This window comes from Diabrotica undecimpunctata, chromosome 8 (genome assembly GCF_040954645.1).
Source record: "Diabrotica undecimpunctata isolate CICGRU chromosome 8, icDiaUnde3, whole genome shotgun sequence".
NCBI classification, from domain to species: Eukaryota; Metazoa; Arthropoda; class Insecta; order Coleoptera; family Chrysomelidae; genus Diabrotica; species Diabrotica undecimpunctata.
The window spans coordinates 23,616,409-23,643,149 of NC_092810.1; the positions used below are offsets into that span (position 1 = coordinate 23,616,409).

The 26,741-nt window shown below is 34.7% G+C and overlaps 2 protein-coding genes across 2 annotated transcripts in view; one reads left to right on the forward strand and one right to left on the reverse strand.

Moving 5' to 3' along the window:
* The window catches only part of LOC140447281 (zinc finger CCHC domain-containing protein 24-like), a 66,978-nt gene extending 46,906 nt beyond the window's left edge, over nt 1-20,072 (forward strand). The window contains exons 4-5 of the mRNA XM_072539855.1: nt 8,792-8,956; nt 19,725-20,072. Of these exons, the coding sequence (XP_072395956.1) occupies nt 8,792-8,956; nt 19,725-19,838 (279 nt within the window). The 3' untranslated portion in view covers nt 19,839-20,072. The remainder of the gene's footprint in view (nt 1-8,791; nt 8,957-19,724) is intronic.
* Nucleotides 20,073-21,439: 1,367 nt separating this feature from the next.
* Nucleotides 21,440-21,967, reverse strand: LOC140448728 (uncharacterized). Its single transcript, XM_072541839.1, has one exon. The coding sequence runs from the start codon at nt 21,965-21,967 to the stop codon at nt 21,440-21,442; it is 528 nt and encodes a 175-aa protein (XP_072397940.1).
* Nucleotides 21,968-26,741: the final 4,774 nt, after the last annotated feature.

Here is a 26,741-nt window from a genome sequence, read left to right on the forward strand (position 1 = left end):
GAGAAAATTCATAAAAGGAGGGAGGAAGACTTTTTAATCCGAATTAGGATGAAAAATAGACAAACATCTTCAACAGAAGAGGTCCAAAAGCGAGTAAGAAGACTACCAAGAATCGAACTCAAAATAATCAGTAGAAATCAAGAAATTTTCCAGGTAGTCATAAAAAAAATTATAACCGAAAACAAAATGGCCAGAAATTCCATTTTTATACAGACCAAAAGCGTTACTGCTAGAAAATTACAATAGGGATACAATATTACAAGAGGAGAAACAAAAAATATATTGTGTTGCCTTCCCCATCGATGACGAAAAGACTAAAAGTTAGTATTCAGAAGATTACCAGCAGGCACAGATCCAAAACAATTCAAAAAGCAGGACTAAAAATAAATATTAACATTCTGAAACAAAAGAAACGAAAATGACGGAAGACATAAGAATGAAAATTCCAGTATATGACATCTACAGAAATGACTGAACTTAGGAGGTAGTCTTAGTCAGAACACCATAAAAGAACTTATAAAAAATAGAATGCGAAGAAGAGCAAACAAAACTAGAAATCCAAAAGTAAGAAGAAAAGCAAACCAGCTAAACGAAGTCAGTTACAAGAATAGGATCAAATGCTGGGATGAGCTTTTTCAACATTTAGACCCAAACAAGCCGGCTATATGGAAGATCGCAAAGATTCTAAGAAATAAAAACCAATCTATTTCACCACTATACGGAGAAAATGGCATTGTTTACACTATAGAAGAAAAAGCCGAAGCGATGAAAAATTCACTTGAAAGACAATTCAGGCTAAACTACCATCAGGATAAAGATATATATTTCATAGAAGAAGTAGAATGTAGCCAGAAAAGATTATCAAAAAACTAAGGAATAATAGGAACCACTCACACCTCCTCAGAAGAAGTCAAAAGAATAATTAAATAACTTCAAGCAAAAAAAGCACCAGGACCAGATAGCATCACTAACAGGGCATTAAAAAATTTTCCAAGGAAAGCAGTCATGTACATCATAAATGCCATGCTTAGACTAAGAAGATTTCCTAAGAAATGTAACGAAGCACAATTGATAATGATTCAGATAGCAGGAAAAATGAAACATACTTATCCAATATCGACAAGGCGAAAAGCTCGGGTTCGTTCGGAAAAATATTCCCATGAGTTTTAGTTTACATTTCATCACGTAAGTTCGGTGTCACACATGTGTGTCAGGAGTTCTTACGAAAACTTCACCGTCACACATGTGTGACGTTTGGTCGTGAACGTGTTAAACTATTTTTTTTTAAACAAATTGTAACAATAGATTTTTCCGGCTCTGACAATTTTCTTGAATTTTTTGATCATTTTTAACAAAATAAGTCTCTTGTAGTTTTTCTGTAAACTTGATCGTTTTCGAGTTATAAATTATCTAAAACTGAGAAAAACGCAAAATTACGATTTTCAAGACTCGAAAATACAAGTGAAAAACATATTTTTGAATTCAACAAGGCTCTATATTCAAGTTCAAGCCTTGTTCTATTATTTTCCAATAAGTACTTTGGGCCTATTTCATTTTAAAACATTGTTTTTAATCATTAATGAAGCGCTTATGACAGGACGGGCGCTCGGGGTGCGGCGTGTATAAGAGAGAGAAACAAGATTTGCTGGTATAAATGCTCATTGTACAAATGAGCGCTTTATTATCAATTAAAAAACAATGCTTTAGTAGTTATTTATGCATCAATGGTGTTAATAAGATGATTAGACCCATAGTGCTGGTATAAATGCTCATTGTACAAATGAGCGCTTTATTATCAATTAAAAAACAATGGTTTAATAGTTATTTATGCATCAAGGGTGTTAATAAGATGATTATACCCATAGAGCAATATCAATCCCTTGGGACAGAGCCCCTCTGGCTGGATTATGTTGCTCTCCGGGCGTAACAGCCTTGGTGCATCAATAACTATAATAAAATAGGTCCAAAATACTTATATAAGAGTACGAAATATTTAGCAAACTAAGAAATCATACAAAAAGTAAAAAAAAATTGTTGATTTGTATGTATATTATACCAAACATTAACTTTTGCGATTGTATTTAAAAAAATTTCTAAAATAAAATACTATTTAAAATTTTTTCTATTGTATGTGACGTATCCTCGTGAAAGTGTTTTTTACTACGTGTTAAAAAATGCTGGATCATGGTTAATACAGAATCCGAGAATCTATGTTTATACGTCCATGGAGAAGACCATAATTGGTTTACGACTTTTAATATAAACATAAACACGTAATAATCGCTTCCACTCCACAGCGAACATTCCCAGCTCAATTCAATTATCGACTCAATGACTAACTTGCAACCAATACCAACTCGGCAGTGTTATTATAATAATAAAAGTCAACCATAAATTTTTTAATGCTGATAAAGAAATACTGCCAGAGATTTCACACTGAGAACTAAATTATTACCACTTCTCATATTTTAGTTGATGAAAACATCATCTGAAAAAGCTGAAATACCACAAAAAAATTATTGCAGTGTTATTAATGATGACCACTTGAGATTTTTGAATTTAATTATAATAGTGCAATTTTATCAGTTTTTCTGTAATACTTTTATTCCTTTGTCTAAAAGTAGATAAAAAATTAAAATAAAGATGTTATTATAACTAAATAGTTATCATGTAAAGTACACAGTTTGAATAAAAGATAACACTTTAATATCATGATTTTAGTTTTTTATCTACTTTTAGACAAAGGAATAAAAGTATTACAGAAAAAATAATAAAATTGCACTATTATAATTAACAAACAAACGTATCAAGATTTTATTGATTATGAAAAATACCGATAAACAACTTTTAGTTTGACCGGTGATAGGGCCGGACTTATAATTAATCAACCATGACTTCGAATAAAACTATGAATACTACTCACACTTCATCTCACGTCTCATATTCCAGTGTTGTCAACACATTTAAAGATCCAACAAAAGAACAAGCTATAATACTTTCCAGTATTGAAGGAACTAAAGTTCATGACTATATCATCGCCGTTTGTTCACTAGTTGGTCCACGTAACGTATCCTTCGCTTCCAGAATTGCCAACAATAGAATATGTCTATATCTATCATCTAAAAATGCAGTCGATTCACTACTACATTCCCACAAATATGTTAATATAAAAGAAACTCAAGTAGAAATAAGAAGACTTATCTCTCCAGCTCAAAGACTAGGCATATCAAATGCTTGTCCTACTGTTCCAAACTCGTTAATTGAACAAGAACTACATCAGATGGGTATAAACTCCGTCTCAAAAATGACTTTTCTAAGAGTAGGTATACCTGAAAGCGAATACAATACATGTCTTGAGTTTTAGAAGGCAAATATTTATTACACCTTTAGACAATATATCTATTCCTGATTCTTTCATTATCTCTTATGATAATACCAATTATCGTTTATACCTTTCAATAGAAGAATTTAACTGTATAAAATGCAAGACTATTGCATCAGGAAGCTGAATGCTCTAACCAACCAAACCCCATTACTTCTAATGCACACTCAGAAACTTCTCAAAACATATTAAATATAGTAAATACATCTAATAACCAAACAAAGTTCTGACAAAGCTAATTCATCCACTGCTAGTGCACACCCAGAAACTTTTCAAAACACATTAATTACAATAAAATCCTCTAATAACCAAACATAACAAATTATAGGAACTGACAATAACCTGACAGGATCCATAAGTAATAGAAGTGAAACATCTTCCTTAAAAACTCCAACATCATCAAACTCAAACAAAATCAGAAATCCTACTCCAGTAGAAATAACACCAAATCCAATTAATACAAACGTCCCTAATCAACTAAAAAGGTTCATCTCATCTTCTCCAGACACTAACGAAAATACCCCACAGACCGATTCACAGATATTTACTTCTCCTGTAGTAAGCAAACCAAAAAAAAAGTCAACCAGAAATTCCCGCGAAGAACTTTTACTTTCACTAGAGTCAATTAAAGACAAAATAGAAAACAGATCACCACCGTTTATCCTAAATTATAATGAAATATGTGACTTTCTAGAAAATACAATATATGCCAAATACCCTGAAATAATTTCAAAAGATTACTCGAATGAAACTACCGAGCTAATTGCGATCCTTAATTTTGTTCACGCTTATACCCACAATTCAAAATTAAAAAATAATATAACTAGATTAAAAAAGAAACTAAAGCCCAATAATATCTCTTCCACAGAAGAAACAGATGAACAATTATCTCAGGCAGAATTCTAACATGTCCAATTCCTTTATTTTACAGTGGAATCTTAATGGGGTTTATACCCATTTGGAACAGTTAAAACTATTAATAAATGAATTATGCCCAAAGATCTTATGTCTTCAAGAAACTCATTTTAAACAAGTTAATATAAATCTTCGAAATTATCAATGTTTTCCAAAAAACAGAGTAGCACAACAGGCCAGTGGCGGAGTAGCTATCTTCCTTTGAGATTAGCACTGGGAGCTTTTAAAACTAGTCCGGTTAGTAGTATGCAAATTCTAACTGGAGAATCCTCCCTTACATATAAGACGACAGCAACTATCCTTGAACTACATTGCAAAGATATCATCCCAGAAACAGCATCCTGTATTTTTCCACATCTGCAACCCTGGACTTCCCCCTAACAATAAGACCAAAAACTCGTAACACCCGTCATAGAAAGAATAAAGCTCACAACTGTCGATATGAATCATCTCAATGTATCGCTAAATATAAAGGCAAACTATCCCCCATGGACAAGCCACCCATTAACTATTGACGTAACACTTACCAAGTATCCCAAATCAACTACAAATTCCACAATAATTAAATCTCTATTCATGGAAATTCTAGACCACTATCCTAATTATTTGCAAATCTTTACCGATGCCTCGAAAACTCCAAATGGTCACGCTTCTGCCTACTACTGTAAAGAAAATTCTTATAGCATATCGATACCAACCAACTGCAGTATTCTAACAGGTGAGGCTACAGCTATTTTGGAAGCCCTAAGCCCAAGGAAAAAAGGAGATCCCACGGATTCACAGATGATGATCTCAAGACAGTTCTCACCAAAAAAATTTCGACAGTCTTAAGCTATTTAAAAGACATTAAGTTATTCAATTTTGAGTTTAAATAAAAAAAAAACTTTTAGTTTGGTTTTATCAGAGCTATTACTTTTGATTTAAAAAATTCATAAATTATTACTCTACAATAGTTTTTATACATTATTTACGGCCATAAAACTGTAAACGAATTGGGTGTTGAATATTTTTCTATATAGTAAAAAAAATATTTTCGTGTTAATGTTGCGATTCATTCATATGTGTTCATAAATGTATTACTTGAATTTTTTTAAGAACAGATAGGTCCCTTATTGAGATACGTTTAATTGTCTATTGCAATTCTTAAATCTCTATAAATTTTACAAGGCCATAACTTTTTATAAAAAAGATAGATCTAACGTATTCTCTTGTTGGTCAATTATATTTTTATGTAGGAATAAAAATAATTGCTCAAAATGTTTTTCAACCCCTTATTTATTGCTTTAAAGTAGGGGCGACGTTTGTATTATAAACTAATTAAGCTACAGCGCTCTTTATACAGTACACGCATTTTTTACTTATTGATACTACTTAAGGCCCGTTTTCACACCCGTCTTATTGTACGTTTTGTGGGTCATATAAAACGTACGACAAAATGTACGTTTTGTCCAGTGTATACACACTACGTTTTTCCTTCCGTTTTCTACCTCATTTCTAATTCAGAGTCTTGAGTTGTGTGAAGTTTGTTTAGTGTTTTTTTTTTATTATGGAGGAAACACGGCTGCTTTCTTTTATTTCTTCAACTATAAAGATACTACGACTGAGGAAAAAGGGGATGAAGAGGGAAAAGACAAGATGGTCAAGAGAGTGGGCTTCTAAAATCAAGCCAGTATTCCCACGTCTCGTTACTAAAAGAGGCGAACCAGATGACTGGCGCAATTATTTGCGAATGGACACATCAGCCTATTGTCAATTGCTAGAGTTGGTAACACCATACATATTGAAATAAGACACCTCATGAGAAAAGCCATTACACCCCATGAAAGACTTACAGCAACTCTTAGATATCTTACAACAGGACGCAGCGTCAAGGACTTGCGAGTTCACAATCATAATATCCAAACCAGCGTTAAGCCAAATAATTCCTGAAACCTGTAATGCAATCTACTTGGTTTTAAAACATAATTACTTAAAAACTGTTATCCAATTCAATAAATTCTCCGAGAAAATCGTGGGTGCATTGCAGCAAATCTAACATTATTAGGCTTTTTTTGGGAAAAATGAAACGAACTGCAGTGGAACTAGTCGTCAAATAAGTCAAAATCGGACGACTTGTCTGAACATGTATTTTCACGTAACGTTTTATCCTATCAGTTCTCTCAAAACTATGCTTCTCCCATCATTTCTACGATCTGACGGATTTCATTTTGATTCGACAAGACGTACGTTTTGCTGTTTACATGCCACGTTTTATTGTATAGGATTTGTCCTATCCAACAAAACGTACAATAAGACGTAGCGTGAAAACCGGCCTTTATAGCTGAAATCAAGATAAATGATTAAAAAAAAAGTTCTCTACGATCAATATAAGCGAAGGTAGCCTAATTTGTTTAAAAAATCCCAGTTGCTGTGTTTATAATAGTTAAGAATTAAAATTGGTACCATTCAATAGTTAAATGTCTATATTTTATGAGGATATAATTTTTATTTTTAAAAAAACCATTATATATAGTCAAAGAACATGAGTAAAGTTGACTATTTTTTCGAGTAGCCGAATCAGCTCGGTTTTGGCTGGTTCTGTAGTCCCGACGCACTTAAAGTCCACGGCGGAACAACTTCACATCTTCGTTAAATATGAACCAATTTCGCTCTTTTTTTATCTGGGTGAGCGGAAAATTAATTAAAAATTGGCGATTTTTTTGCTGTGATATATTTTTGATATTAAATAGTAAATATTCATATTAAATTTATTTTATAACATGTATTTAGTGCATGCAATATTAAATATTTTTGAATTAAAGAATATAATGTTCGATTAAAGGAAGGGGTGTGAAATAATAAATGTAAAATACAGAAAAAGAAAATGAATAAGTCCCACTAAATCTAAGTTTCTATTGCGTTTTGAAAGCGTATAGAAAAGTATAACCTTTCTGTCAGGTCAGATTATTTTTTACCACAGCTAGATGAAACCAGAGAAGGTGTACGTTACTCTCGACAAAGAATGGAGATTTTTCTGCGATACGTTAGTGATACTGGATTTTAACCAGGTATTGCTGAAGATTTCGGCGTGCACCATATGACGGTATGTAAAACTATAGATAATGTTGCTGATAGAATTTTTGAGAAATCACATTAGTGGATACAGTTTCCGTCTGGCATGGAAGGTATGGAAGAAGCCAGGATAAAATGGGCAAATCGATTCCAAATATCTATAGTCATTGGTGCACTGAACTTGTACCCATGTTCGTATTAAGAAACTTTCAGGAATTTGACGAATTTATTAATAGAAAAGGATTTCCTAGCATAAATGTACAAGTAACGTGTGATGCAAATGAAGTGATTACACGTGTGGACACTCAGTGGCCTGGAAGTGTTCAAGCTTCGAAGATTTGGAAACAAAGTTCGATTTATCAAATTTTACATAGGTTTAGAGGTAATATTTGCCTTTTTGGGGATAGTGGATATGGAATTGCTCCATGATTATTTTGCCCATTCAAAAACTCTCAAAACAGAAACGAGGAATTATTTAATATCATTCATTCCAGAGAAAGAGTGATAATTGAAAGAGTATTTGGGCATCTAAAGCAGAGATTTCTTATATTATGGACAAAAGTATGAGTATCTTTGCCAAAAGTTCCAAAAATCATTGTTTATTGCGCTGTTTTGCATAATATGTGCAAACATCTACGGGATGATTTTGAGTTTCCCGAAAATGAACTGGAAAACTCACAGGACCTGTTATTTTGATTCAATAGACCCATTGGCTGGAATATTGCCGTTGAAGAAACTTCTGTTGTTCTATTGAGAACCGATAGATGCATTGCAGTTTTTAATGAACGCTCTTCTTGAATGTTAACATGAAACATTATATTTCTACCGGCAAGGTACAAAACAAGGTTGCTCACACCATTTCACCAGTTTTCAAAGTATTACCCACACTTACAACCAGCATTAGAACAATGGAAGAAGAAATGCAGAAATATGACGCTCCCTCTTAAAGACTACACTCTGTATACACTTTGCAATTCCCAAACAAATTATATTATAGAAACCAGGTGAAAGAAGAAAATGCTAGAGATCGACTCATAAAAGTAGATGCATGGAATCGTAGAGATCGCTCCAGATCGGAAATCGGGAGGAGTAAAACGTTTTAAACCGATGTTTATTATTTTTTTTTTCATTCTACCCCATTTTTACTGCTATCATCGTTTCGTTTAACATGTAAACTGTCACCAGAAGCAAGTATGCATCTTATACACAGAACTCATTAACGCCAGAAGAAGCACCGTTGCAACTCATGTTTCGTGTATCTTAGGCTGCGTGATTGTGAAAACCATATAATATTCGATTGCAACTTTTTTAATACTTCGCATTACGGCGTTTAACGTGTTAAAATATATCATATTTTCGAAGTTTAATATTATGTTGGCATCAATTCTGACAATTACATGTATCGTTTAATTACTATACTCACTTATCATTAATACGTTTTAGGCTAGACCAAAAGGCGAAGGAAAAACTCCATACCAAGGTAGAAAGCGATGTTTCGGGGAATATAAATGTCCAAAGTGTAAAAGAAAATGGATGTCAGGTAACTCCTGGTCAAATATGGGACAGGAATGTATTAAATGCCACATCAACGTTTTTCCACATAAACAAGTAAGAACATTTAATAATGTATTCATTTAAAATTTACCAATACATACCTAGCATCTGGCACTATCACTTCTCAAGTCATTTCTTCAAACCTGTCGGTTTTTCTGACATATATAGTTCATGTTGCATATCAATGTTAAAGGTTATTAATTTAGTTCTAATATTGCTAAACTTCCTGTTAAGACTAACTCACTAGTTCTAACTTGTTCCCTAAGTTCTAACCCCTAACTGACGACAGTGTTACCTTACTTTATAATTGCACAAATTTGAATGTGGCTACAAATTGGTCAACTAATAATACTAATCTTCGTCTATGTGTTCCATGTTAGTTCCCCCTACTACTACTACTAAGGATTTCCACAGTTTTCACTGTCTTCCTTCACTCAACCGTTTTCTCCAATTTTCCTTGTCATTCCAGTCTCCATCTCGCAGGGTTCTTTTCTCCATAGCCTCGTCGATTTCATCTCTGAATGACCTTCGGGGTCTTCCTCTCTTTCTTCTTCCAATCGGGCTCCATTCTGTGATTTTGTTTATCCAGCGTCCTCTGTTCCCCCTAACGTTACTAATTGCATTGGCTATTGTTCGCCGTTTTAAGCTAGACGAAATAGTTGTTTGGCACCGCGTATTCCTGTCCATCGCGAATGTTCTTTCTTCTTCTTCTTCAGTGCCCTATCCGGTCCGGATGTTGGCGATCATCAAGGCTATCATGGTTTTGTTGACTGCTCTGCGAAACAGCTCCGCTGAGGTCATCCCAAACCATTGTCGGAGATTTTTCAACCACGAGATACGACGGCGTCCCGGTCCTCTTCTGCCAAATACTTTACCCTGAATGTTCTTTAAACATGATGTTTAGCATGGATCTGCTTTAGCTGAAAGATTCTGTATATGTCTCCGCTAAAAATATACCCTAGGTATGATAGCTATTTTATGTTATTAGTTTTAAACAATTCACTCTTTGACCTTCTTAATCCAGACTCACTCACTCACTTTGTTTTATCTTTGTTTTCTTTGTGTTTATTCTTAAAACAAAATGTTCACCAGAATCTCAAATTGTGTGTAATGGTATCTGCAGGTCTTTCTCATTTTCAGATAATGTGATATGTAAATTTCAGTGAAAATGACTGTATCTTAAGTTTAACGAATGTTATTTATAGTTTCAACATTTATCTTGATCCCTTTTATATAGTTTTCAAGTGATTGTTTAATATGTTTAAATAACTCTTCGTAGTATATATTAAATAGTAATGGTGAAAGTACACAGCCGTGTCTCACACGTCTACTTATCTGTTGGCCATCTATGCTATTTCCATCCAATGTTGCCACACTCTATTGGTTCGAATAGAGATCTTTTTGTTGATCTCAACATTTTTAATCAAGAGCTGTAAAACTATATAGAGCTTCTCTTGTTCCGAAGCCATTACCAAAGACAAGCTGTCTATTTACTATTTTCTGAATATTCTTGTATGTATATATTTAAAAATGTTTTCAATGTTTTGGCTGTTTGGTGTTCCCGGTTTTTGATAGTGGTACAAAGCTCGATAGTAGCCATTCTGTAGGTATCTCGCCAGATTTGTATGTGTTTTTAAAAACATAGTTAATGCGCTTAGAATGTCATAATCCTCGATGTGAACTTTTTCTGGCCCAGGGGTTCTGCCAGATTTGTTTTGGTTCTGTCCTTGTGTCAATGAAAAGATCTTCAATATATTTAGTCCATACTTGTTTTAATACTGATACTAATCAGGACGTTTTATTAAGAATATAAAAAGAAAAAGAGCTGTTAGAAAACGAAAACAGATTTCCTGGCTGAAAAATCTACGTAAATGGTTCGACACAGTAACCACAAATCTTTTCAGAGCAGCATTATGCAAGGGGCTAACAAAACATCTGCACTTGGACCATTTGGAGTAGGAAACCGGAACGATCGGGAAGATACATTGGAGATTTTTGCGGAAACAAATCAATTAGTAATAATGAACACCTGGTTTAAGCTACACCCAAGGAAATTGTACACCTGGAAATCTCCACAGGATTCTGTGGGAAGGGTTATAAGAAATCAAATTGATTACATGCTAGTAAATAAGAGGTATAGGAACAGCTGCACATCTGTCAAAACATACTCGAGGGCAGACATAAATTCTGATCATGTACCAGTTGTAGATAATTTCAAACTCAGAACGAAGAAGGTTACAAGTAACTCGATGAAGAAGTATGATGTTAGAAAACTGAAAGATCTCTATGTTTGACTCAAGGTGAGTGAAAACCTCAATACAAAGGTGCTAAAATGCAGAAATGCAGGAACTATAGAGGAAAGTCTGGCCATCATATAAGAAATAGTGAGAGAAATAAAAGAACAACACCTGAAGAAAGATACAGAGAAACGGAAATCGTGGATGACCGATAAAATACTTAAACTTGTGGATCAGAGAAAAAAAAAACATAGACAATCTCCAAGAATATAAGAGAATCCATACCATCGTCAGAAGAAAGATAAGAGAAACCAAAGAGAAACAAAAAACAGAACAATGTCAAGAAATAGAGGAGTATGAGAGTCGATATGATAACTTCAATGTCCATCGAAAGGTGTAGAAAATAACTGGAAAATTCCGAAAACGCAACAGCGGAAAAATAACAGTTGATGAAGGCAATCTTACTATAACCAATGAAGATAAAAAGAAAGAATGGGAAGAATACTTGGAGAAACTTTTCCAGTTTTTTTCAGGAGACAAAATACCAGTAGAGTGGCTCAAATCGGAGTTCGTACCATTGCCCAAAAAACCAGAAGCAACAGTTTGTGAAGACTATAGGACCATAAGCCTCACGAGATATCTGCTGAAGCTGTTTTTAAAAGTCATCCACGAAAGAATTTACCGGAAATGCGAGGAACAAATTGCGCCCAATCAATTTGGATTTGTGAACGCCGTTGGTACGAGAGAATCTTTATTTAGCGTGCAGGTATCGTTTCAGAAATGCAAAGATGTCAGCTGTGATGTTTTTGCATGCCTGATTGACTACAAGAAGGCTGTCGATAGAGTCAGGTATGAACAAATGAGTGAGACAGGGGTGTATAATTTCACCACTGATATTCAATCTGTACTCGGAGCACATTTTTGAAGAGGCTCTAAAAGATATTGATGAAGGCATCTCAATAGATGGAGTAAAGTTCAATAACCTGCGGTATGCAGATGATACAATAGTGTTTTCCGATACAATAGAACATATGGACTGGATATAAATAATAAAAAAACAAGCTAATGATCATCAGCAAGGAAAACATAACTGGAGCAAATTTGTATGTGAACCAAATGAGAATTGAACGTGTCTCACAGTACAACTACTTGGGAACTATAATCAGTGAGTCGTGGGACAACACCCAAGAGATTAAATGTCGCATCGGAAAGCCAAAAAGTGCATTCTTGACTAAAACTTCCTTGTTTAAGAGCCATGACCTCACCCTAGAAACAAAAATAAGGCTCCTTAAATGTTACGTGTACTCAGTGCTTCTGTACAGAGTAGAAACGTGGACATTGAAGGCGGAAACTCTATCAAAACTTCAGGATTTTGAGCTATGGTTATACAGAAGGATCCTGAAGATACCATGGACAGACAAAGTTACCAAAAAAGAAATGCTACGGAGGATGAACACAACCGCGGATTTGGTCAACATCGTGAAGGGCCGTAAGCTGCAGTACTTGTAACATACAATGAGAAATCAAGCAGATATGAACTACTCCAATGCAGTTTGCACGGTAAAATTGAAGGAAAAAGGGGCCCAGGACGAAGAAGAATATCCTGGCTTGCTAACCTGAGAGCATGGTATATAAAGAACTCAACACAGCTATTCCATATAGCAACCAACAAAGTCATCATAGCAAGAATGATCGCCAACGTTCGGAACGGACAGGCACCCTAAGAAGAAAGAAGAAGTGTGTAAAGTAAATATTGCCATGATGGTCGCCAACATCCGACAGGCACTACAAGAAAATACTTGTTTTATTTCATCATATTGTGAAATAGCTTTCTTTTTAATTATTAACATAAAAATTAAGAGCAGAAATATGTTCCAATTAGAAAAATATTTAGCTGTTTGCCTGTCAAATATATACTAAGTGACATAGAAATCCAAACACCCAGTTTAAATGATTTTATTTCAATAAAATTTGGTGTAATTTATTGATCTTACTGAAAAAAACAAGTGATAAAATTTTTAGCCTTATCAGTTGGAGATTCCGGTTTTTATACTTTTTGTTTTTAAATTCACTAACAATCTAAAAATGATTGGTTACGATGCCTAGAGTACGGAGACCTGTACGATTTCGTCAACTTAGTGAGTTTGATAGGGGCCGTATAATGGAACTTCGGGAAGCTGGACTTTCTTTTCGGGAAGTTGCAGTTAGAGTGCAAAGAAGTGGTTAGGTGTTGTCAGGCATGGCTTCAAGAAGGCCGTACGCAAAGAGCAAGGGGCACTGGAGGCCGCCGTAGAACAATAGACAGTGAAGATCGCCGCCTAAGATTATTGACCTTAACGAGACCGTTTCTCCACTACCAGCTCCATTGCAAATGAATGGTTTGCAAAACACGGAAGACCTATTGGCATGCGAAGTGTTTACCGACGAATGAGAAGTTTTGGCCTGTTTTCATACCGACCACAGTGGGTCTTCCCTTTAACTCCAGAACACCGCCGTAATCGCCTTCAGTGGTGCAGAGAACGGTCACTCTGAAATCAGGAATGGAACAGTATTGTCTTGACTCTTGAGTGACGAGTCTCGATTTTGTTTAGGCATGCATGATGGTCGAGCGAGGGTTAGAAGGCGTCGTGGTGAAAGGAGGAATCCACAGTTTTTTGTTGAAAGACATGTTCATCACAGTGTTCGAGTTATGGTTTGAGATGCTATAGCTTATGGTTCCAGGTCACCTTTAATCTTCATCAGAGGTAACATGAACGTGCAGCGTTATATCCAAGAAGTTCTAGAACCCCACCTTTTACCCTATCTTGACACCCTGGTAAATCCAACTTTCCAACAAGATAATGCCCGACCACATATTGCAAGAGTCACAATATACTTCTTTCAACATAATGATGTCACATTGTTAGCATGGCCCCCAATATTTCCCGACTTCTCACCAATTGAGCACGTGTGGGATATGATGGGTAGGAGATTGCTCAATTTGCAACGTCCTCCTCAGACTCTACAAGCACTTCGAAAGGAGTTGGTGGATGCCTGGAATGAGATACCACAAGAGGACATTGACCACCTGATAAGAAGCATGCCTAGGCGCGTTGGAGAATGCGTAACACATCGGGGTACATCCACACATTATTAAAGGTAAAAGGGCTTTAAAGCAATGCAATCATTTTGAAATTTTAATCATTTACTTATTATGCTTCATTAAATACTTATACAAAATTTTGTTAAAATAAAATCATTTAAACTGGGTGTTCGGATTTCTATGTCACTTAGTATAGAACCAAAAAAAAACAAAATAAGGAATAAATAGTGACAGCCTTCCTACTTGGAGTTATTGTTTTTTTTTGTACTACTTATAATCTCCACTTAATTTTACCTAGTTTAAGACCACGATCCCTCGAGTTAGACTTTATGAAACCCTTTGGGTTAAGACCTACCGATTAAAAACCACCAATCTTAATAACATCTCCAATTGCTTATATAGGACAAGCTTGCTTTTTCTTCATCATTATTGTCAACTTATCAACATTTATAGTTTTAAATAATTTGGAAATCGTGGAGAGTAATCTCATTTTCCAATATAAGTAAATATTTCCTGTTTTTTCTTTCTTAAAATTATCTCAACTACTCGCTCTAAAGAATTTCACCATCATCATCATCATCATCCAGCCCCATTTTCACATCCATTGTTGGATATAGGCCTCCTCCAAACGTCTCCAGTTCTCTCTATCTCTAGCTGCTGCAATCCAGTTTGTTTCTATTCTCCTTAGGTCGTCGGTCCATCGGGTGTGTGGTCTGCCTCGACTTCGCTTGTCGGCTCTTGGTCTTCACTCCAATAATCTCTTCGTCCATCTTCCGTCTTCCATTCTAGCAACATGTCCAGCCCACCTCCACATTTGTTTATTGATTCGCAGTATAATATCGTCTACGCCAGTTCGTCGGCGTATCTCCTCATTTCTCACGCGATCTTTCAAGGTCAGGCCCGGCATTGATCTCTCCATTCGCTTTTGTGTTACCCTCAGTTTTTCGGTAGTAGCTTTCGTTAAAGTTAAGGTCTCTGCTTCGTAGGTCAAGACTGGTAAGATGCATTGGTTAAATGCCTTCCTTTTCAGGTGAATTGGGGTATTTGTTTTAAAAATGTCTCTCATCCTTCCATATGCCGCCCATCCCAACGTGATTCGTCTATTTAGCTCGCAGGTTTGGTTGTCTCTGGTTATTCTGATTTCATGACCCAAGTATGTGTATTTATCGATTAATTCTACCTTGTTGTTATTGATCTGTATCTCTTCGCTGGGAACCATATTGGTCATCATTTTGGTTTTCGCGAAATTTATCTCCAGCCCAGTTTCTTGTAGTATGTCATTCAGTTCTTGGAGCATGTCTTTGATCTCTCCCAGGTTATCTGACAGAAGCACGATATCGTCCGCAAAACGTAGGTGGTTTAATCTTCCTCCATCGATGGATATTCCTTTCTGTTGCCATGTTAGTCTTTTAAATGCATACTCAAGAACGGTAATGAACAGCTTTGGTGACATGGTATCACCTTGCCTGACTCCCCTTTTTATCTTTATTTTATTAGTTGCTGAATGTAGACTTATGGCTGTTGTGACATTTTCATATATATTTTTAACTATAAAACCATTATTCACCATACTAACTAACTATATTCACCATTAGGAGTTAAATTTGCAGATTGTGTACTTATCTAAGTAATTCATGAATTTAATGACCACTTAAAAAATTATGAATCGTACACCTTATCTATATGTTCATACCAAATGATTCATAATACAAGTCTTATATAATTGAATAAAATTCCGTGACAAGAAATGTAGGATAACTAATTATCAAAGTATTTTAATTGAACATGATAAAGTTTATAATATCATGTAGGTTGATTGATTAGTGTGGGGAAGCGCAGTAGTTCTGTTCTAGTAAAATACAAAAAAAGTTTTTACAAAAATTGTAGGCAGCTTTGAACCCCACATTTTAAAATCACAATAAATCTTACAGGTACAGAGTGTTTCATAACGGCGTGTCAGATCAAAGTTATATATTTTTTAAGGAAATACCCTGTATTTTATTGTATTTTATTTTAAATTCCAGATATACTGGGTATTTAAAAAATTATTACGTGAAAATCGTATTAAGTTAAAAGTCGTGTATAATTATAAGTGGAGTATGGGAGCAATATCCTGAGGAGGTGGGATCATATTGACCCAGGCAGGTAAACAAACTTGTACCGACAAGTTATTTATTCATGCACAGCTTTGTCTCCACCTTCCTGACCTTCCATCTGACCAGGTCTCATCTAAATATAGAACGTTTTGTTTCATAATTTTTGTTATGTACCTATGTTCGCTCAAACAATTATTTGAAGATATTCAGGACTCAACCGATAGCTTTGTCCTGATTGGTTGCTTATCGAATATGGACTAGCCACAGAAGAGCTGACGACTGCACAAATTCTTCTAAATCCAAATATAATTATAAGAGGCATATTTTTGAAAGAAATGTCAGTGAAAAATTAATAAGGTCATGAGTTTCATTCCATGTTCACTTAGGAGTCAATTGCTCCTGGTAAAGTTTTATTTTATTTAAAGTTCAAATCCTCGCCATATAAAATATGGTTTTCAGTTTCTACTTGACCCCTACATCTTTTGATATCTCGTAAATCTTTAAGCTATTTGCCTCTGCCTGTTTTTTTACAGTAATAAGGCAGGTGTTGATTCCATACAAACTTTAGCAACTGTGGACGAAATTCTGTGATAATTTAAACAAAACGAAGAATTTTATGGCAGAACAATGTTCCATCACTGTGAAAATGCGCAATACGATCTACATAAAGCAACTGGTTCTTTGGTAGAGGAAAGTGACCTAATATTGGATACATTTTTTTCAACCGCTACTATTTTGTTCTTAGTAATTTATTGGTATAACTATCTATTATGTTCTGGTAGGATTGAAATAACTCTAAAAGATACCTATAGGCGATAATAAAATGTTAATAAAAAAAACCCAAATTCGACAGTTTACAAAATAGTCGCCTATTAGATAAGTTATCCGATATTAGAGAAAAGCTTATTTCGTGTACATATAGAATGTTAACAATATATTTGTTATTTTGGTGATTACAAAATATCAATTTTATTTCAGTAAATGATATTTATTATTCTGAAAGGTACAAAAATAATTAATGCTAGTTAGTAGTGACTATCCATCCATACAAAATTCGCAAATGAAATTAATGTTGCCTTCAGCTCCACGTCAAGCTTCATGACACCATCTGTAGCATTTGCAGCAGCGTATCCATTGCTGTCCAGCTTTGTCGGAAGAAAAAAAATTCAAGGCAGTAGATGCATTCCACATCCTCTTCTTCTTGATCCATGTCATCTTCAAAATCAACGAACGGTATTTCTTGCTAAGACTGATGAATCTGAAGAAACGACTTCTGTTTTCCTTTTGTTTTTTGATTAATTTGTTTCTTGGGTTTTTGCGTAAATTAGTATCAGCGTTTATGTTTTCTTTCATTTTCTTTAACTTTCTGCATGTATGAGAGTCAAAGTTTACCATTCTCTTAACACCACTTGCAGTTTTAGGCGATAGTGCTTCTTCAAGAGCTTTTTTATAGGGCGATCCACTAATTAAAGCAGCTGCACCAGAATTCTTTCGTTTAATTCCTGATTGACCAGGTAAAACAGGCAAAGGTTTTAAGTCAGTTGGTTTTACAAAATTGCTTATTTCATCAATCCTGGTAGTTATTCCACCTGTAGAATGATAATGTGTTTGTGTTTCTCAATAGTATTTGGAGATTTATTTTCGTTGTTACTATTGTCATCAACAAGAGAAGTTTCTAACTTTTCATGGATTGCAAAATCTTGGTCACGAAACAAATCTCAAATGGCATAATGCTACATTTTCGAAAACTATGCATTTCCATCGATGCTGTCCTTAAATAAGCTTTTCCAAACAAACCAACAATCTGGTACGGGGAAATTGTTCTACCAGGATTATTTCTTAATCCGTTTTCGATTTGTTGGCAATAATAGGTCTTTAAAGGTTCCATAAAGGCTACATCTAAAGGTTGTATCTTATGAGTCGAGTGTGGAGGTAGGCACATTACAATGATATTATTTTCTGGAGCCTTATTAATGACATCCAAGTTTCTTGAGTGCGAGTAGTGACCGTCTAAAATTAAAATGACAGGATCTTTGGAGGATGGCTTAGTATAGGAAAAAAAAAATGATTCATCCACTGCGTAAATAAGTAGGATTGAATCCACCCAGAAGGATGACATCTTCCAATGGCTCCAGGAAGGGCATACATGACAACTGTCACAAGTGAACCTCTTTCCGAAGTTGTTAACGCTCCAATTTGTTTTTTTCCTTTTAAGCCTATAACTTTAGTATGCTTGTGTTGAACAGCTATTATCCCGGACTCGACAACATTAAAATCCTGCTTGGATTAAATTTTATCTTTTTAGTTCTGGTTCCAGAATATCATAAAATTTCTTAAGATCTTCTTTAGCAAATCCTTTGATTCTAGCAGCAGATACACCTTGTGGCGTTCGAAAAAAAAAAGTCTTGTTTCGCTTTAAAAACTTCCTTAGCCATTTTCTCCCTGCAGTAGAAGAACTGGCATACGACCAAGAGTTGATTTTTTGAGGTATTCCAGTGGATTTTCTTTCTTGTTATAATATTCTAATGCAGTTTTTGGTACGTCGCATGCTTTCGCTGCTTTCAAATATCCCATCTCCTTATTGAGTAGGGCCGAAATTACAGAAGCCATATTTGCTTTATTCTAGTTCTCACCATCTAGCTTTATTTTGAAGTTGGAGAAGTATTAAGTTTTAGTCCATATTCATTACATGCTTCGGTTACCCTGTTTATAAGTCGTTGCAGGTCTTCTTCATTGGACGCAATAAGTACCGTGTCGTCTGCATATCTGAGATTGTTGACATTAATTCCGTTAATTTTAATGCCTGTATCTTCTACTAAGGCTTCTTTGAAAATAAGTTCGGAGTATATATTAAAAAGTAGAGGCGGTAGAATACATCCTTGCCTCACTCCACGTCGTATTTCCACTGCTTCCGTCGTGTTGTGTCCAGCTCGTATGTTTGCACATTGATGCCAATACAAATTTTTGATAATACGGAGGTCTCGGTCATCAATTCCCACCTGTTGCAGGACACCTATAAGTTTGTCATGGTTTACTCCATCAAAGGCCTTTTCGAAGTCGATAAAACAGATATATACTGGTTGTTCTATATCCCTACATCTTTGAATCATGACCTGCAAACTGAAGATTGCTTCTCTGGTTCCGAGGTTGTTTCTGAAACCAAATTATGTTTCACTTAGTTGTACTTCTATTTTGTTATAAATTCTCGAGTGCAGTATTCTTAGGAAAATTTTCAGTACATGACTCATTAGACTGATAGTGCGATGATCGCCACACTGTTAAATTTCTTACCTTATTTGAAATATTTTTAGCACTAAAACGAGGTGAACTCAAAAAATGTAGGGATGTGCATTTCAATAAATATTTTTAAAATTTAACTAATTATTTATATTACTTTTTAATTGTAGAGACCGTTGGAAAAACCCGATGGATTGGATGTATCCGACCAATCCAAAGTGCATCCTCAGCATCTATGCCAAAAATGTAAAGAGCTGGGATATTACTGCAGGCGAGTACAATAAAACGAAAAGGTAACTCTGCTGTTTCTGTTTTCATTTTATTTTATTTTATTTTATATCAGAATATAGACTATATTATCATGTTTTATATTTTATTATTTCAGTTTTTCCACGTTTATTTATACTTTTTATTTTTTTACTGATGGAATTTTTTAAAGTACTTAAAAGATATTGTATTTTGATGTATGTTACCACTATGTTAGATATGTTATATATAAATATTGATGTTTATTTTCCCATTCTTGTTTTATTTCTTTTTCCCGACCGAAAAATCAAAGAACTAATCAAAAAATACAAATAACAAAATGGAAGACTATATGAGTAGGGGAGGGCGGGATAATGGCGTCACCTTAAGAAATCATCATTTTTTGTGACTTAATTTTGAGATGAAAGAAATATGTAACTATGCAACTTAAATTAGTTTTTAGAGATTTTTCATTCGCCTTGATTAAGCGACAATAAACGCAACACTTTTTTGTGTAACGTGACGGCATTGCCCCAGGCCTAGGGGGTAATGGCGCCACCTACTGAACTGAAATGATGGATAAGACTTCTCTATAAAACGTGTTCTAAGCAAATATCTTTATTGAAATTTTATTTGGAACCATAAAAAAATAACAGTATAATGAATGATAAATGAAAACATAATCTAAAAACAACCTACTATTCTATTCACCAGAAGTCACAAACATAATTTTTGGCACTGTCTTTTCCACTGCATTGAGAATGAGCCCATTTCGAGCAAAGTGTACAGCGATACCAAAGTTCAGTGTCTCCAAATTCTCCACAAATTAAACATTTCTCCTCATCAGAAAACACAGTGGGTAGGGAGATATCATCATTTGAATCATCATCAAAATCTTCTGACGATGTTTCATCAAAATCGAATTTTGGTCTGATAGTTTTCTTCATTGTCTTTGTTTGTTTTATTCTTAGAAAGCTCGTCTTCAGATATAAACGTCCTTCTGTTTTGTTTAAATTTTTTTGATTTTTTTCCAATATTTTTGTTATTTTCGCAATCTGTAAAATTTCGTTTCACTGCTTTCGTTTTTTGCTTCAACTCCCTTTTTTCTTTAGCTACTTGCAAGATATCCTTTCATTGGTGTTGAAGTCAGGATAATAGAATGTTGCTTTCTACTGACCTGACCTTTTTGTTTAGGATCGGTCCTGTTAGTTGGCATTGGTGAAATGTCGAGAATGCTTTTTGAAAAATCTTCTTTTCCTGACGATGTCCCCGGTTGACTACAATTAATAATCTCAATAGCAGTAGCAGGACTTTCAGGAAAATTTTCATTAATAGGTGTCTCATTAGTAGAGGTATCATTGAGTTTTTCAGAATTTTCCTCCTTGTCCTCAACAATTATTTGTTCTATGACTGAAAGAGCATGAGCAATCTTCTTCACTGAATTGATCTGGTTGAAACGGAAAAATTCCACATGCTTTGAATCCTGCCACTGCCTTTTCAAGGGTAGTAATCCTCAAGTAAGCTTTGCTGAATATCGGAGCAATATCTTATGGAATGATTTTTTGATGAAAATTTGTTTTAATAAAATTATCACACTCCTTATTGAATGCATTCTTAAGAGGCCCGTAGAAAGATACATCTAAGGGTGAAGTCTGTGCGAGGAATGGGGTGGAAACGACACAACGTGAATGTGGTTTGAACGGCAAAAATAACATGGCAAAGAAATATGGGTTCCATGATTATCCATTAATAGGACAGGGTCCTCTTCACTTGACTTAGTGGTTCTCTGGAAATGTTTCAGCCAATCTAAAAATAAATCTTTGTTGGACCATCCATTGTGTGAACATCTATAAATGGCTCCAGGAGATCCTCCTCGCTGCAACAAAGGTGACATCCGTTTCCTTGGATAAATAAACATTGGGGGCGTATATATTCCTGAAGCGCTCATGGCACACACTACAGTGATATTCTTACCACGCTCCCAACTCGTAACTCTTCCCACTTGCTTCTGTCCTCTTGGTGCAAGAATTTTTCCCGGTTTTTGTACTGTGGAAATTCCAGTTTTGTCCATATTATGGATACGGTTCGGTGGAAAGTTATACTTAGTCATTACAGTGTCTAAATTTTTGTAAAACAAATCAACTTCGTCTTTATTAAATGCTTTCATGCTGTTCAAGCTAGTGGCTTCCGGTTTTTTTAAACTTACTTTATGCTGATAAAACCATTTTACCAATCTATCCCGGCCAACTTGGTCTCTTTGCTAAAGTCAAACACAAAGACAGACAGTCTTTGTGTTTGATTTGATGTTTTTCAGCTAATTCGAAAGCCAGTCGCCTTAGTTCATTTGTAGTGATGCCATAAAATAGTTTTGATAGGCCAACAACATGCTCTGCTAAGTGTTGTTCTTGCTCTACAGAAAAAACGCATTTCCGACCCAATCTCGGCTTACTACCATCGTTTGCCTTTAGCCTATCCCTTAATGTTGTTCGGGGTATGCCAAACATTGTAGCTGCTTTTTTTGCGAGACACCATTTTGGCGAACTGCTTCAATAGCATTTTTGAGATTTTCCTCCTTCCACATAACCTTTTCTGTTCTTCTTTTACGTGATCGTATTACCGTAAATACGGGGCAATACCGTCATTACCCCGAAATAAAGTGACGGAATTACCCCTCGAGAACAACATGGTGGATATATCACTACATACTACAAACAATAACCAAACATTTAAAAGCAATCTCACCGAAAAGTATCTAAGGTATCATATTATTAAAGGACATATTCAACAAACCAGTTAAGAACCTTATTATCACACTTACCATGAGTTATAAATACGGCAGAAGTAAGTAGAAATATGAAACTATAACGGTTTTACTGATATTTGCACGAACTAACCTTGAAAGCGGCAATAGCTGTACTGATCAAAGCACGCTCAATCGGAAGCTATGTCTCAGCGTAAGTAAGGTGCGTGCAGGACTAATATTTTGTGAAAAATACTCGGTGACGGAATTGCCCTGAATGACGGTATTACCCGTCCTCCTTTACACTAGCCTAAGATGACGAAAAGTTGTGAAGTGCGTAGATGATAAAAGTTTTGTCCGTTTGTTATAACTATTTTATTTACAATAAGAATACAGCTTCTAATTACTTCTGAACTTATATATTATGCACTTTTTAACAGATGGACCTTTTCTTGTTCTTTGACCTGATCCTGCTTTTACAAGTGCTAGATCAACGTTTCTGCAAAACTCAAGGTGTGTTATATTTGTGCATTCACATGTTGAAAAAAGCGAAAAGCTGCCGCAACCGCCAAATTCCATGCATGAGCAAACAATTTCTCTGTTGTTTTTCTCTAGTTCTAATATTATTCTTCCATTTATCCCATTGCAACTCTTAATGTTCTTTTCATATCGTTTTTTTATAGCAATGGACACTCCTGTAATTGCTCTTTTATTCTTATTTATAATTTGTAATTATTTCTTTTCTTTCTTCTTTGTTTCAGTAAGTACTGCGACATAAACTTTCATTCTTGACAGCATGATCTTTTTTAAACAATTAAAAAATAAAATGCAAGTTTAACCAAACGATTTATTCTTAAAACTTAACTGCACAAAATATACAATTACACTTTAACAGTACTTTTTTATGTGCCACAAAAATGCTGAAGTTTTCTTGATTAGGTAAATACATTCGTATATATTGAGCTTAGATACAAAAGGCTAAAAACAATAAAACAGTTTTAAAGTTAACAGGGAACAAATCGAATATCAAAAAATATCTTTAAGATGTCATTTCTTTACGTGAACTTAAAACTGACTTAGAATAAAAATGTTTTTAGTAAAATAAATTATTCAAAATGAAATATTTTAAAAATATTTTACTTTTATCTTAGTAAAATGATTTGTGTTGTATCTAAACTCAACCATAATATGGCACATTAAAATATTCCCTTAGTCACATTCAACATCCACAACATATCACAAGTACAATGTTTAACATCATTATATAACACACATTCAGATAAATGATAATGCGAGAAATAAAGTATTACCACAATATAAACAACAAATAATATAAGCTTATTAAAGTTTAAAATTTAACAAGGTTAACTCTAGCCTTATATCAAAAAGAGAATTTTAGAAGTAGACTGAAACCTCAATTTTGATGATTTGATTCGGTAAGTTGTGAGTTACTGCTTGAAATTGTTTCTTTTTGGTTCCTTCATTATATTTTTCATTAAAACAACCTTACTATTACCGAATGAAATAGCACGTTTCAGTTTGTAGGATAAGAGAACCTGATTCCCGTGACTTGGTTTACCGTATCGTTCATACAGGGTTAGAAATTCAAGAAGTGAAGATATATCTTTCAACGATGTAATTTATTCGATTTATCTCTGTGCCACAATCTATTGTCAGAAAGCTAGAATAGACTAAAAGTATATAGTTTTCGAGTAGGTAATTGAACAGTATGACAATTTTGTTTTGATAAATAGAGGTTTTTGAGACCAGAGGTTAGTCAGGCATTAAACTCAATCAAAACCAATAAATCTGCTGGTCCAGATGAATTACCAAGCGAGCTATTAAAGTTGGTCAACGAGAAAAACCTGGACATAATAGTAGAACTGTTCAACGCTATCTATACTACGGGAATCATCCATAGAGAAATGTTTGCGTGTTTTCCAAAGAGTGCAGTGACTATCGAACCATAAGCTTAATGTCACACCCTGAAAATTCTGTTGAAAAATTATCCACGCCAGAATTCACTCTAAACTGGAGCTGGATATTAGTGACACACAATATGGGTTCCGCAATGGTATGGGTACCAGAGAGGTACTATTCTCCTTCAACGTGCTGACGCAGAGATGTTAACCGTCCTCTTTACGTCTGTTTTATAGACTACAATAAAGCGTTCAATGACTACAATGACCGACTCATGGAAATTCTAAAAAATAAAAACCTAGATGAAAGAGATTTAAGGCTAATAATAAACCTTTATTACAATCAGCGAGCAATAGTACGAAATGAAAAAGAGACATCTGAAAAAATGGAAATAAAGAGAGGAGTCAGGCAAGGCTGCATACTATCACCTCTATTATTTAACGCTTATTCTGAAGAGGTAATTCGAGAAACTCTGGAAGATGAAACAGTCGGCATAAGAGTAAATGAAGTCTTAGTTAACAACATGAGATATGCAGATGATACAGTAATAATAGCCGATAGTTTACAAGACCTGGAAAGACTCATAAGTAAAATAGTAATGTGTAGTAGGGAGTACGGACTCTCGCTCAATATCAAAAAGACGGAGTTTATGAAAATTTGTAAAAACAACCATAACACTAACGAAATCTTGATAGTAGAGGGCCAGCAGATCGAAAGAGTAAAAAAGTACACTTACCTAGGAACACTTATAACAGAAAATAATGACTACACTGCAGAAATTAAAGTCAGAATCGAAAAAGCACGTTCTAACTTTATGAAATCCTATGAGGTCCTATGTGACAAAGATTTAACATTAGCTCTTAAAGTACGCCTAACAAAATGTTACGTATACAGTGTACTATACTATGGAGTGGAATCATGGACGTTAAATCTAGACACAATGGGACGACTTAACGCCTTTGAAATTTGGACTTATAGAAGAATTATTAGAGTTTCCTGGGTAGATAGAGTTACGAACAATGAAGTACTGAGTAGAATAGGTAAAGAGAAGGAAGTTGAACTTACAATTAAATAAAGAAAGCTACAGTATCTCGGACATGTGATGCGGGGCGAGAAGTATGGCATCCTGCGACTCATAATGCAAGGAAAGATAGATGGCAGAAGAAGCATCGGAAGAAGACAAATTTCATGGCTTAAGAACCTGAGAGAATGGTTTGGATGCAGCTCAAAACAACTATTTAAAGCTACTGCCTCAAAAATTAAAATAGCTATGATGATTGCCAACCTCCGTAGCGGAGATGACACCTGAAGAAGAAGTTTTTGAGCTATGTACTTTTAAATTTTAATATCTTTTACCTTAATATTCAATGAAACATAAAATAATAGGCAGGATCATATTTTATTGGGTTTCAACTTTGGCCACATGTTTTCAAAATTTATTTTCAAAAATTGAGTAATTGTAGTGGTATTTTATGCTATCGAGATCGTCAGGACTGTTTGATATTGTAACACCACACAGAACTATATGCTTCTTACATACTATGCTTCTTCGGATGACGTCTCCTTTTAACAGCACACGCATTTGTGTAAAGATTTCTTTACATTACATCTTCTATTGAATAGCGCGACTATTTGTTGTTTCTACTGTGATAACAAAAAGCTAAGAAAATATAACAACTTTTTCATTATAGTATTGTATAACATATTAACCCCTTAATAAGACAACAAGAACATATTTCCCACTTTACTTTGCCGCCAAATTTCAATTGTCGCTGTCAATACACAGAATGTTGAACTTTGTGATATTAAGTATTCGTTTCATGGATACATACACCAACTGTTCTGACAGTTATTCGACGGATCTGATTTTTAGTTGACAATCGACAATTAGATGTTGATAGGTTATGATATTTCTAGCCGCTAAAAATTTGATTTTTATAACAACTTCGCAAATTATTTGGTGAATCGGCTCCAAAAATTCTGGTAAGTACAAAGTAATTGTATATCTTGTCTGGGCAAGCTAAATACATTGTAATTTGTTATAAAAATTGATGAAGAGATAGTGATTTTTGTCTTTGAAGTTAGTGGGAAAATTATTCCCCTTGTTCAATTCAAAAGTCATGCGTCAGAAACATTAAAATTTCTGTTACATTTTAGCATTATGAATTCAAGAAGGGGATTATCAGAACGTGACCGCCTTAGAAGAAAATTGGTCTGATGTTGATCTCGACTTTGATGATGATGATATTTTTATACCAACCCCATCTACTTCTGTTTGCGG